Source organism: Pelecanus crispus, chromosome 1 (genome assembly GCF_030463565.1).
Source record: "Pelecanus crispus isolate bPelCri1 chromosome 1, bPelCri1.pri, whole genome shotgun sequence".
Taxonomy (NCBI): domain Eukaryota; kingdom Metazoa; phylum Chordata; class Aves; order Pelecaniformes; family Pelecanidae; genus Pelecanus; species Pelecanus crispus.
This window is the reverse complement of record NC_134643.1, coordinates 64143067-64157945: the sequence shown is the minus strand read 5'-3', so window position 1 is coordinate 64157945 and position 14879 is coordinate 64143067. Positions and strand designations below refer to the sequence as shown.

Below are 14879 nucleotides of genomic sequence, written 5' to 3'. Positions count from 1 at the left end.
ATACAAAATGACATACACAAAGCAGTTTTCTGAATGGCATTTTACAAATTCAAGACAGAACAGCCTTAATTACTTTAAATTATTATGCTTTGTGTCTTAAACAGTTTCCTGATTAGGCAGTACTTCATAGCTAAATGTAGAACTGAAACAAGGTTTTGAGAATAATCAAATGAAGAAGTGAGAAAATGTGCTTTGAATTTTCATGTTGAGTAACATGGGAGAAAAACAAAGAGGGCTAGCACTGCATTAGATTGCTGCTGTCAGTTAAAGGGAAAAATACATAAGATTATTACCTCATTATTTTCTGTTCTTCCTCCATCTGTTCTCTGACCTGTTGCAATTCTTTGATCAGTTCAACATCTGTGCCATTCACCCAGGTGTATACCACATCAATCGGCATGGGTAAACAAAGCCTACATAATTCAAATGAAAGCTACATGAGCCGTTTAATATTACAAGTGTTTGTGGCATCCTACGATAGCAGTTTCTGTCTAACAACAGAAATACTTGGTGTCTGGGCTGCAAACAAGACAAAGCAAAAAGCTTCTCTTTAGCTATATATATATCATCTCTTAATTATACACACACCTTTGACAAAACAGCGCAGACATAAAACCACAAAGGACGTAAAGTGGCTATAACAGCTCAGTAACTAAATGAAATCTGAACTTTATGCCCTAAATTTCACTGACATTAACTTATAACCCAACTCCTTTGAATCCATAAAATATTTCACAAATCAGTACCAGCATCCAGGCACATCCTTAATTCACCAACTACATTAGACAGGACAGCATGAAGTATAAAGTCTTAAATCATACTTGCTGTTAGTTAACTGCACAGAGCCAATAAGATCTCAGCAGGACCAGGTCTCTACCCTAGGAATGCCTCTTAGATATTAATAACAGGTCACTTCATAAATGAGCAACTGAAGTAGGGTACATGAATTCAGACTCTAGACACACTAGTCAAATTCATTCTTAACACAATGTAATATCCTGGAGCTGTTTCTGGACAGTTACAGATTTCCTAGCATACCTAAGGCAGCAAAAAAGAAAAGGGTTTTGGATAGCTTTTTTCTATTTGTTTATGATCATATTCTCTCTGATGCCCACAGCTTTGTTTCAACAGGTACTCCAGGCTGCTGCCATAGGTGAACCTCTCAGTCCCAGACAGCAGGAGGATGCCCCAACTATTATTTTCACACAATGAGATTTCCAAGGAAAGGTGTTCCCTCCCCATCCACTGCATCCTTCAAAAAGCATTCAAAAAGAGACAGAGCTTTTTAGGAGAGTATCTCCTTCACCTTCCCTTCCACAGTATGACATGCAGACAACTTCCACCTAGCTTCATTTTCTACTGGCTAAGAGTCAACAACTGAAGCACAAAATTTGGTAAAAGGGCAGCCCGTAGCTGGTCACAGCACAATAGACAGGAACATTTTGTACTCAATTTATCACTGTTCCTAACTGAGCTACAACACTTAGAGGATAACGGTGGGTCAGTTCAAACATCTAAGAAGTGCTGCCTTTCCCAGCAGCACCACCCAGAAAGTCTCTCTCACCTCTGACATGCAACACTGCAGGAGGCTACCCTCTCAACTGGCAAAAAAAGTCAATTTACTGAATACAACTACCCTTCTAATCAGTTATTTCACCTCTTTCTCAGGAGATAACACTAGCTTCTGGTTCATTAACAGGTGCAATTCAAGGCATGTTTTGAACTAAAAAGTCCTCCACAGGAGTAGAAATTCAGTGGCAGGAGCTCTTCCAGCTTTTCTACATTTGTTGTGATCAGTTTAATTATTGGATTGACAGTCCCTTGAACACTACAGCTAGGACAAGAGTGTTTTAGTGGGAAGCACCTGACTCAAACCGGCTGACTTCAAAAATACCCAACCCTCAGTCTTCTGGGCAAAGTGCAGAGTTCATTTACCCAGGCTTCATTGAAGAACATAAAATGCATAAAAAAACCCCCACACCAAAACCAAAAAAGCCTCAACTCCCACTCTTTCTAGGGTATGAGGCAATTTTGACTCTGTGAAGACTCTCCACAATTTATCATTTGCTAACAGTGTCTGTTTCTATGCAATAGTACATACAACTATGTAATTTGCTACACTTTAGCACTGAAGTGTTGTCACATACAGCCAAAAGCTAATAAACTCCACAGAGGAAAGGCGTTTTTGGTCCGATGCAGGTATGTCAACTCTGAATTAACTCTGGCATGACAAGCTCCTTCTTCATTACCAGTGGCAACAGATGAGTAAAAAAGGCTATTAAAGCAAGTGAACTGTTTGCAGATCCACTAGTCTAATTGCTTAAAATTTATCCAAATAGATAAATTTTCTTAATGCATTTTTACAGCACACGTTGTTTGAGAAAGTAGTGGTTATCAAACATAATAATAGAAAACAGATATCATACACAAATGAATTTGCTGCTCCCAATGAGGATCAGTAACACCGTTAAGAACTCGCAATTTTGGCCTTTGACAAAGCTTTCTGGTTGGTTTCACGGCTTCTTAAAAAGTACTGCGAGTTTATATTTTGAAAAGCATGTAGTCGCATTTTGCTTTAAAATTAGAATGGAACAGGACAGCCACTTCCGCATTACCCTTCTCAAACACTATTTTTAATATGCAGTCTTTTGCAAATTGTTCAAGGTCAGAAAAGATCAAAACCTTTCTCTTTCAAATTCTGTAGCTGTGTTTCTCCTTCATGTGGATTTATGCATTTGGTCTTTATCACAAACACCAGCCTGGCAAAGAGATTAAGCCCAAGATGAGCTGCCTAAATGGGAATTACGTAACACCTTTCTACAGAAAAACAACTATTTGCTACTGATTTTAATACCAGCAAACATGGACTTTGGAAATTTCCTTGGAGACTCCCAGACAATTAATGAGGCTTGTTTTGGATAATCCTTTCATTTTCTTCTTTCAAAAACATACACATTTTTTTACTTGCAAACCTAAAAACACCAATAGGATCCTGCTTGAAGACAAAGCCAGAGCCACCAGCTCTCCTAGATAGGACAGGAGACCTGTCACATGCTGCCTCTTCTATGCACCTGCTGGGAAGCATTTTCCATACCCGTGACGTTTGTTTACATACGAGAGCCATGCTCACAGCCCGGACTGCAGCTAGAAGACAAAGCCTCATTGTCTCAGCGTCCATGGTTGCTGATGGAGTACAGCAGTCTCTGGATCTTTCCCAAGCTACCATACAGTGATCTCCAACCTTGCTGAGCCTCTTTATGAACGTGTGTAAGTCTATTAACGCCCTTAAGCTCCCCACTGTAAACCTCCCAGCCCTCCTGCCTGTTACATCTCCGTAATTGCCCACCAACGGCAACTCAACTGTTCCATTGCTATTCCCACTCCAGTACCTCTTGGCTCCCTAATTTGTGCATATTTTCCTCTCTCCAGCCTCACTCTGCTCAACAATTAATGGCTCCCCAACCACTGATGGCTCTCACTTGCTGTACCACACTGAAATCAGTTTGTACATTTTAAAAGCTGAGGATTGTTCCTTCACATTTTGTTTCCATACGTATTTTGGAGTCTTAAATATGATTTGGCCATGTCCTGGAATAGCAAAATTATAGGTCAGCATTTGCCAAAATGCAGAATTCGCTGGTGAAGAGAAACAGAGTACTTGTCGAAGACTCTCACGCATGCAACTCCATTATTTAGTTTCTGTCTCTCCCTTTTATTTTCATACCAAAACTAACTTAAGTTTTCAAAAATGGGTTTGGATGAGGTGGCTTGGTAAAAAGACCCGACATTTCTACTCCACTGTCTCAAGCTGCATAAGCACCTAGGCAATGTAAGTGGGAAGTTTAGCAGCTGATGTGACTACCTGGAAAGTGCAACAGCTGGGATGCCAAAGGATGTGCAACAGGAGGGAAAAGCAAACCAAAGCAATTGCTAAACTTCAAGGCAGAACATGAAGTGTTCCTTGGTCTGGCAGAGAACAGCGTTCAATAGGTGTAACTAATGATGCTAGCAACATCACTGTTTTTATGCTACTCAGGAAGAAGACCTTTTTGAGTTTATAATCATAAGGAGCTTGCCCACATGCACAAATTTGTCTACATTTTACACCGCAATTTTCTTTATAAAAGTTTATAACACAACTGTTTGACAAGAACAGAGATGTTTTCCTGCAAAGCTCCTAGAAGATAACGCTACTTTAATTCAGTTGAAGGTCCATTAATATTTTTTAAAGGCCATGCAGCCTTTACTTTCCACTTAGCAGTGGATCTGCTTAATTTCCAAACCAACAAGCTCCAGTTCTCCAATTCTGAATATTTTTCTCTAACACTAAAATAAGAACTGATTAAAATCAATGGATAAGCTAGGATCAAAACTGGAAGTTCACAATCCTCAGTTTATGGAAAACCTATGTGACACCCTGTATGTTGCATTGATATCAGCCTTAAAAACTCCATCAAACTATCACTGATACAGTTCATACTGCAAGAAGGGATCCTTTACTGCATTCATGAAGTTTGAAAATAAAAATAAACTGAACCCCTGACAAGGGACTTCTAAAAATTAACGGATGCCTGAAAGTATGTCTCTGCAAAGACTTTTTGTTGGAATTAATTTTTACGAGAAGTTGGTATCTGCACACAAATATCACAACAAACCTCCCTGTCAGGCCTGACACAAGAGTATTAAAGACATATGGGTGAACTGGAATAACTTAAGCACCCGTCATGAAAACCTTAAGCATTTGCTCAGGCAGCCAATAGTTCCCTCCGCAGGCACTGGATTTTTCGCTCACAATTCACAGAAATCAACACTAGCTAAGGAGTGCTTTACACAACCAAAATGAAGTAAGAAAACACAATGCAGAAATGGGAACTGACTATACCTACATTGCAACAGTAAGATTTGCGATTTTGTTTTGGACAAAGCCAACCATTTTATACAAGCACTGTACTTAATTATCACAAAGTCAGGCATTTGAGTACTGACAGGAACAAACTACCATGCTTTCACTTCAGCACTACAGAACATGTAAACATTAAGGTAATCATCCATACGAGCTGTATTACTCCACTATCATCTGTCATCCTTTGGAAAGGAGGGGAGGGGAGTAAGAGATGAGACTATAAAAATGCATAGGATTCACTGACACCATGTAATGTACTTCTACAGAGTTATCTTGCACCAGCTAAAGCGTGACAAACTGATCTGATCATTTCTGCTGTCCCGTGATTCAACAAACCTCAAGGCAGATTAAGCATCTGCTTTCAAGTTTTTGGTTGTTTTTTTTTTTTTTTTTTCCAGTCAAGTGTATCAACACTTAAGAGTCAGATGATATCTCCTTAGTAGCTTCTTCCACTAACCAATTCACTGACTTCCTGAGCAACAGACCCCATAACTATTCAGACACAAATGATGAAACCCCAAGAAGTCATGTAGCAGTTAATACAACTGAAACAAATGACCCATATGACTTGGTTTCCAGCTTGCTGCGAGTGACTTCTCCCATGTACTGAGCTTTAAAAAGCTGCTTCTTACTAGCTTTGTGACTTCTGTACTAAATAATGTCTCTCAGGAGATGTCACAGAAAATGTAAGGTAAATGAAAAGCAACTTTTCAAAACACTAAAAGTTGGAATTTTAAGCGCACAGGAACAGTACTTACATTTTCCTATCTTAATGTGGAAAATATGTTATTTCCTCCCTTTGTTGTTAACATTGTCACCATTTTGATGTTTCATTAGAGACTGGATGAATTAAATGCATTTAAAAATGTAAACGCTGTTATATGACTAGAACTTCCAAATGCCAAACATCTTCCAAGCTGGGATATTAAGCACAAACTCACAATTTTAAAACCACTAAGCTTAAAATTTGCTGCAGGTTTAGAGCCCATACAATAAGGTCCTACTCAATAGTATGTTACTTCATCTAGAATATTTGATTTAAATATTTGAAAATTCATTGCACAGTAAAATGTGCAATACTGTCAACTGCAAGTAAAGCTCACCGATTCTGAAATGATTTGCCAGCAACGTTGTCTCTGTATGAATCAAACATAACATGATACTGGTCTCTACTCCACTCCAAGACAACCTGCAAAGAAAAGAACAACTTGATGTCACCATCTTCTAAAATTAGATACTTACATTTCTCCTTTTGAAATGTTTAGATTCCAATTGATCTACACATTAATGCACAACTGACCAGAACTTAATCCAAACTAAGTTATTACACTGAGCCAGCAAACGACCCAGAACTTAGAGCACACTTGATTTAAACAAACTTTGTTTTTTCTCTGCGAGAAAGGATTTCATGTTTTATGGACACACTTTTTAAGGTACTATTCATTTAGGTTACCGCCCCGTTGTCTCTTAGCCTTTAAAAATTCAGCAAAGTTTTCTCAACAAATATATTTCAATGCAAGCAGGACAACCCCCCCCTCCCCCCCCCCCCCCCCATAATTTTCCTTGTCTTCCTTTCCATTCTCATACAGGATATATTGAAGTATACACACCTCTGAAATCTGAGCTTTGCAAACCCACAGCCAGGCCAGGGCATATCAAATTATGCAAATTGACCTGGTCACAAACTTAAAACACAATAGCTCTTTCCCAATACAGGTGACATCTTACAATGCAGCCAGACTAACCCAACAGCAAAGTATTTCTGCAGCCTCTCCTCCATCCCCCTGCATTTCTGCCACCCCCCCTTTAGCTTGACACGAGTTCACCCAACGTGCAGTGAGCCAAGTCACGGAGCTAAACCAACAGCAAGATGAACCTTCAAAAATCAGAGCACTTTATCTTCCTCTGCTTGGTTGTTGGCACGGAAGAGAAATGGTGGGAACACACAGCTGAAGGCAGGGTTGTCTTCCCCACTTTCATCTAGTCATCAAGGGCGCTTAGCTAAAACACCAAGTTGCACCCAACTTAAATGCCCTCTGCCAGCCATCCCCATTCCCGGGCATATTGATAAATCAGCTATATGGGAAACCAATCACAAGCTAATTCTTACTTTGGAAAGCTGCAAGTTTACATTACGTTTCTATACTTAAATGTACATACACACACTAAACAAAGGCACAGTTACATTTCCATTACTAACAAAGTATCTGATATCATGGTTCTAAACAGAAAAAAGAAAAACAACGCAGACTTTTCAATACTAAAACAGCTTAATATGTTTTGATATAGCAAAAAAGCCTAAGTAGTTCAAGATAAAAGTAATATAAAACATTTTGGTTCTACACTGAGATAAACTTGCTATGATATCTTTTACAGTGAAAGTCCAACCTTAAGAACAACAGTGGCATCTTGTGCTGCTTTAGAGATGAAGGGGTAGTGGCTTGTTTTACCTGACTAAGTATGTATTTCTATGTACTGGAGAGGGAAAAAAAAAAAAAAAAAACCAACAAAAAAAACCCCAAACCAAACAGGAAAGGATAGTACTTACTTTACATCACTCTTCCTAGATTTAGATTTTACTATTATTTCTTGTATGACTGGAACTATGAAATACACCATTTCTCTAAGATAGCATTCAAAACCGTAACATAAAGACTACCTCCCTCCCTTTTAAGAAGATACACATCTCTGTACCCTCATGCCCACTAAAGCAAATTAAAGCCTTCTAGAGAGCAGCGAAGCCCCATCGTGTGGCTGAGTGACAAGCACACTCACACACAATTCCTGCCAACGCTGCAAATGGTCTCTTTGTAACCAAGATTACATCTGTACAAGTTCATTCCCCTTACACAAAGGACACAATTTCCCAGGTAAACATAACATCTCCTCCCTTAAATACCGAAGTCACAAAGTGTCTTAAAAACACACTATACACTTTTTCATGTGCAAGTCATTACATCCTTCTGCCAAATGTAATAGTTTAATACAGCACACGCTGAAGGATATCCACACAGAAACATTTGCTACGACTGATAATTATGAATTGACACACACTGATCTGCTTCTAGAAGAAATACAGAAGTATTTGAGTAAGAATGTAATTTATTATATGAATAATACAGCTCTCCAGAAGAAAAATGTTAATCATTGAAGAATTTGGGTTTTGCCTTGGTGCAGCTATAGCAAAAAAAGACCCAGGACAGCTCTCTTTAGAAACACATTTAGGAAAAAAGTTACCTCTTCCCACCTGATACCCTTTTTTCCTGTAACTGTTTCCTCCTGTTGCATTATTTGTGTTGCAATAGTGCCTTGGTTTTGCTTCAACTTTACATACTGATATTATAAAGCCACTAAGGGAGCAACATTTAAAAAAGGGGAGTCACACCCTCTATTTGGAGATACTGTATCAGACAAGCGGTAACAGTAGCTCTGGCATGTTCAGTTAGAAAACATTTTACAAAGCTGACCGACCTATGGAAGGACGGCCAAGAAGGGTTTACAACCAAACTGTCCTAAAACTCACAGCTCATCTTACGACTAGGTTACAGCATCGGCTTAGACCTGGCTACCCTTTACATTTTTGCAGAACTGCTCCTGAATCACACTTAATGCACTGTTATTTCATTGAACTCAAGTTTTTTCTTGAAATCAAGCCCATTTTCACCTTGAGGCTGTGAGGGCATCATTACCAATCTCAAATTATCTGCCCTAGTCATCCATTTTTATGCCAGCATTAATACTGATATTAGCACATATCTAAGCAAGCAGATCTAATTTTGCCTACTAGGATGAAAAAGCTGTCTCTGCGGATGGGGGAAAAGCAGAACTGCAAACACTGCTCAGACACCAAAGTCTGATAAGCATTGCCTCATGCTGCTTTTTATTGCTTGACAGTTCCCCACAGATTGTTAAAAATGGTTGACCTCATAGCAACTAGACAGATTTCTGGTTTCATTTTCAAAACAGTCTTATTTATTTTTATTAGTTGCTACCTTGCAGACTCTGTACTGAGGAGAAGTGTTTTCCATTCCCACTATAGTTGTCAAAAGACGTCTAATAGCGTTTGTTCTCACAAGCCTCGTCTCTCCTAAATCCTTAAACTACCACCATTTACCAAAACACACAACTTTAAATCATAAAAGTAAAGAGTAAATGCATGCAAATATCTCTCACCATGCTCATTTACCATCATTGCAAAAAAAAAAAAAAAAGGGTTTTTTTCTGTATTTTTGTATAGTCATTCCATAAAGGGTGGGGGTTTTGTTGGTGTTTTGTTTGGGTTTTTTTTTTAAACATTTTGGTCACTTTTTTCTTAACATATAATTTTGAAAGGTTACTCCTACATGAATCTGCCAGTTCTTTGCTCACTGTTTAAGTAGTATCTAAGCTTTCCAAATAGCTCTAAAAGGGCAGGAAACTTGGTAGCAAACTAAGATTTGGTAGGAAAATAATTCTGAGCAGTGATTTTGACTGATGCTCAGTGAAATCAGCCATAACCTGGACAACCACTGAAGTGTTTTTAAAAAACCCTTCAAAGTTCTAAGGAATCCTAAAGGTGGGTTTAAGGCCCCATTTGGAAAAAAAGCAAAAGCATACTCAAGAGTTTCACAGTACCAAGAGATACACACCAATCTGATTTGACCATCATGTAGAAGCAGGCGGCTAAAAGTACACCACTATTAATTAATTCACCAGTGGCTATCAAGTGTTTCAGGAACTTGTGAACACTACAAGACAGCAGGGATGAAGTATTTTAGACAAAGAAGATGTACAGCTACACAAAATAAATTTCTGATTGTGCTACACTCGAGAGTTTCAGATAATACTCTTCACGGCTCTTCAATTTTTCTGTATCTGAAAGCACCCATGAAAATAAAACAGGGAAGAAAAAAAAAAAAGGAAAAAAGAAAAAAAAAAACTTGTCTTGAGAAATTTAGGAATCAGGAAATACCAGTCTGTTCGCATTTAACACTGCCATGCTTTTACACTGACAAAAATACTTTCTCTAATTCCCTGAATACTTACTACATTCTCAAACGCTACACTGAAGCAGGACTGTTTTCTTCCCCTCCAGATTCTTTCATTGATGACTTCCAAAATAGACAGGGTAATATGAAATGAAACTTTAAAATATACTACACACCCATATAAAATGGTATCTAGAAAAAGTAGAGGTTATATTGCATCATTTACAAAATAGCAGGCAAGCTGAGTAATAAGCAGCGAGCAATGTGATGCAGACTCTGCTGAGCCGCAGGCAGGTTGGAGAGGTGACGTTTAACTCCTTAAACCCTGGAAGGGAGAAAGATTCTGTCACTCCCAGCTGCCAGTTGAAGGTTACATTCAGCACAGGTTTTAGAGGAGTCAAAAAAAGAAAAAAAAAATAATAATACAGCACTAATAAATCACCTGATAAAGGAAGTGGAAAGAACTGCACAAGACAAGAAAACACGAGCTCCGGGAGCATGCAGCTTCTTCTCAGCTCTCCTCTGCCAGGGCCCGCCACGACTGTCAGAAGCCACCTAACAAGCCCCTGGGGGGCACGAAACGCTTTGCGTCACACCCGGCCTTCGCAGGAGAGCGGCGTTCCTCCCCACAGGCGCACCTTAGGCGCCAGCCGCAGCAACAGGCGCGAAGGCGGCGGCCACAGCAGCGGGAGCCGCCGCACCGCTGCCTCGCAGGACGGGAGACATAAAGCCCCTATGGGCACAGCAGGCCTACAGCCAGCGCCGGTCATCACGCTGGGAAGCGGGCACACGGGGGTGCTTCGCGTCGTTTCTCAACCGCGACGGCTAGTAAGCCAGAACAAAAAGGGAGCACCGCCACCGTAAAGCGCGTTGTCTCCCTTATGTCCTAAAAATACACACACAGACATATATATATATATATATATAATCAGCATTCACGTTCAGGCTGCTTGCAGACGGAACCCGCCGCTTGCAGGACACGACAACCACCCGGCTCCCGGCAGGGAAAAAAGCGCCAAAGCGAAAGGCAACCGCGCCCTCCGTGCCGTGCAGCCGCGGCACCCGCCGGCACCGCTCGGCTCGGCTCGGCTCGGCTCCGCACGGCACGGCCCGGCCGGGGCTGCCCCGCAGGAAGGGAGGGGAAGGGGGGCAGCCACGCCACACCGGCGCGGCGCCGTACTGACCTCCCCGAACTGCAGGGCGGAGACGATCATGAGGACGAGGCCCCCGAGGCAGAGGCAGGGCCCATACCTGTGCGACAGGCAGGTATAGGTCTGGCGCTGCAGGAGCTTTAGCAGCATGGCCGGCCGGCCGGCGGCCGCCGCTACCGCTGCCTCGCCCGCCGCGGCCCTGCGCGGCCCGGCCCGGCCCAGCCCAGCCCGCCTCACCGCGCTGCCGTGCGCCGGGGCGGGCGGAGCGGGGCCCGCCGCCCTCAGCGCCCGCCCCGCTTCCGGCAGCGCCGCGGCGCCACCTGGCGGCGGCGGGCGGCGGCCTCCGCGCGGGGGGGCGGGCGGAGCGGCGGGGAAGGGGGCGTGGCGGAGGGAAGGGGGCGTGGCGGAGGGAAGAAGGGGGCGTGGCGGAGGGAGGGGGCGTGGCGGAGGGAAGGGGGCGTGGCGGGGCCTCGCTCCCCTCAGGTTCCCGCCGAAGCGGGAGGCGCTCCCCTCCCTCAGGGCTCTGGAGGAAGCGGGTGAGTCCCGGCCGCTGCCGTCTCCCGCTTCTTCGGGTTTTTCCTCTGCCTTCTTCAAAGGGCCCAACACCGGAAGCCGACACGGGGTCAGGCAATAGGCTTTTTTGCTTCTTTGGCTCCTCACTCATGGCCGCAGGGGCTCAAGGCGCAAGGCGTCGAGGCGTGTCGATGGTACAGACCCGCCGGAGGTGGCAGATTGTCCCTGCACTTTTATTAAATCATCTGGATGAAGAAATCCGGATCCAGTACTGCGTTTGCAGCAGGTCGGCCACAAAATACGCCGCGTCCTATGCACCTGCAGTGCTTCGCCGACAACGCTCCCCCAGACATCCGAAAAGCAAATCGATGCACGTGAGAATGCGCTCCCAGGAACGAAAAATCACGCCGTTGTCGTGATCGTACTTGTGATTCTTCCCTTGTTACCTACTGGCTGGAGAATAAAAGTTAAACGTTTTGATGTGTGATGTCCTAGGTGATCTTGAAATTACTGACCCACAAGACAATTCTTCTGCACCTGTGAACACCTCTCCAGCTGTGGCCAGCAGAGCTGCACCATCCTGTCATGCTTCCAGATATGCTACAAAGCAAATTTGCTTTCCCTAGCTAAGAGGGATCTGGAGGACTCTTGGATATCATAAAGATACAGTAGAGCTACATGCTGAGATTTCATTTGAGCACTTCCATGAGTGTTTTGGCACAGAAATAAACTGCGGGGATAGGTTCATGAAAGTGGAACCACCAGGCTAGAGGAAGGTTATTGTTGGAGTTCTTCAAGAATAGTTCTTGAGGCAAAACTATGATAACAAGAAACTAGTTAGAGGTCACTAGCTGACAGTAGACTCTGCAAGTCCTTAATCTACATCAGTTTGGTTTCTGCTGTGAAGTTCAGCCATCTACATGGGACACCACTGGTATCGCCACTGTCAAAAGTTTCATCAGGCAGAGGCACTTCTGGTTACCAGAGCAATATAGAGTGGTGTCATAGGCCCTCATGAGGCCAGGGACAGTGGCACCTATCCCGGTAGTGCTTTATCCCTGCATCAAAAGGTCGTCTTCTAAGTATTTCTTAAAACTCACTGCAGTGATTTTTCTGAGCAACGAACATCACCCACATGTTCTTATTTTTCCCTCTGTAAAGTAACAATGCCCGACCACTTCCAGAAGTTTTTCCTAGTATATTTACACAGTTATGGGGTAAGAAGACTGCACCTGGCTGTACTTCTTTAAGAAGTGTCCAAGAGTACATACCTGGCTCTTTGCCACAGCTCTCCCAAACCACTGAGCCCTACTCCTATTTACATTTCTGGTGTCACAGTGTTTTTTCCTTTCTTCATGGGCCATGGGACAGGATGGCAAATTTGCTAGGGCCTACCTTCAGAGTCTCAGAACACAGTGCTGTGTTCCACCTCCTTATCCTGTGTTATCAGTGTGATTATACTTATTTGGCCCTTCATGATAACCCAGCCTTCTGAGTGCGTCTCGGTACGGGGAAGCCTCTAGTTAAGCCTTCATCACCTGTTGTGCACAGCCAGCACTTTCTCGCAACACATGCAGTCTTCTTCCTCCACATGTTCTCACCAATGTGCCGCAGTACTACACTGGAGGAATATAATCATAGAATCATAGAATCATAGAATGCTTTGGGTTGGAAGGGACCTTGAGAGATCATCGAGCCCAACCCCCCCACAGTAAGCAGGGATTGAACCTGTGAACTTGGCGTTATTCTTCAGATATTTGCTGGTATTTCCCTCACCTCCTGTTCAAGCACTGCGCTATTATTATTAAGCTATTATTACTGAATGGCAGTGTCTTTTTACCATGGCCTACAGCACTGTGGCTGCGGTACTAGTGATGGCCTGGTATTCTGGTATTCAGCAGACTGAGGTTTTCATTGAGAACTGATGTATAGTATGTATGCAGATTATGAAAACAAAAACATTAATTCTGGTCAACAATACAGCATAAATGCAGAAACAGACTACAATGTGCTGAAGATATGAAGCTGAGAGACATAACACCAAAGTAAAGCAGAAAATCAGTCAGGGAAAACTGAATGACTTCAAGGCCTGGATTAATAATTAGTGCAAATTGTGGGATGATACATTTATACGGATGAATAAATGCTTCCATATAATACCAATGTGATAAAGCCATTAAAATTCACATAATCTTTATATGATTTTATAAGGTATCAGCCAAAGTATTCCAGTAGATACAGAGATGTAAAAAGTTACTGTAAAAAGGAACAACCAGATCCTGCCTTCTGAGAAGACACTAAAAGATTTTGGCTTGTTCACATCACAGGAATGACAATCAAAAGTTTGTCTAAACTAAATTCAACACTGTCACCAGGTTAAAACAAAACAAAACAAAACAAACCCAAACCAAACCAAACCAAACCAAACAAAAAAAAAGGAGAGAAAACCAGGTTCTGGAACATATTTGAAATAGGAATAGCAAGAATACATATCAAGCCTTGAGATACAGCTTAGCCAGCTTGTGACATGAGACAGGACTCTATATTCCAGATATTCCCCTATATTCCCATTTTGCCATGGGTTCATACACTGTTACTATTGCTGTCTTCAGTCCACCAAAGGCTTAATTATTCCATGCAACACAAAAAGGTATGACGGAAAATGGGTGAACACAAGGCCACCCTCAACTCGCTAATTAATTGCAAGTTACAGAGTGCACACAGGAGATGCGGGTTCAAATCCCTTTTGAGACACTCTGAATCCAAGTGGCTTGGATCCTTCTACATCTTTCAGTAGAAAATCTTTCCAAGCTCAAAACCAGAAACCAGATCAGGGACCTTGCCTCACTTTGCAATCGGCTTTGTGAGCACGTCTCTGAAAGGGGCTGGGCTTAGGCCAAATTCTTCTTTTTTTCACATTTTATCTTATGCATTGCTTAGGCATCTGTCCAGGTGAGTATCTTGCTATTGTATCAAAGAACGGGATACTTAACTTTCTTAATTTCTGCAGTCACTGTACAGGCAGATGAACCCAGATATTCTGCTTGGAGCAATAAATTCCACTAGATGTCAGGATATCTAAAAATTAGACACTGCCATTGCAATCAAACATATGCTTCAGGGCCTTGCCAAATCACTATCCATGTAAACCATTGGGTTCTTGGAATAATCTACTTAACTGTACTTGTATTTGTATTAACTTGAAGATGCACGTAGCAGCACTTAAAGCAAAGGCATGCCTTCTGTGGAATATGAAGTAATCTAAATAAGCAGTCAAATAATTATAAACACACTTTATCTTGATGCTGATTATCTGCAAGTTGCCTTCACCAACATTTTCTATCT

General features: G+C 42.2%; 1 protein-coding gene across 4 annotated transcripts in view; it reads right to left on the bottom strand.

Moving 5' to 3' along the window:
* Positions 1-11171, bottom strand: part of GNPTAB (N-acetylglucosamine-1-phosphate transferase subunits alpha and beta) — a 47900-nt gene extending 36729 nt beyond the window's left edge. For 3 of the 4 annotated variants that reach the window (XM_075720973.1, XM_075720965.1, XM_075720980.1), the window contains exons 1-3: positions 11055-11120; positions 6007-6092; positions 294-413 (exon numbers count right to left, since the gene is read on the bottom strand). In XM_075720973.1, the coding sequence (XP_075577088.1) occupies positions 294-413; positions 6007-6092; positions 11055-11084 (236 nt within the window). In that variant the 5' untranslated portion in view covers positions 11085-11120. Of the gene's footprint in view, positions 1-293; positions 414-6006; positions 6093-11054 lie in introns of all 4 variants that reach the window. The other variant, XM_075720956.1, reaches the window with a different exon arrangement.
* Positions 11172-14879: the final 3708 nt, after the last annotated feature.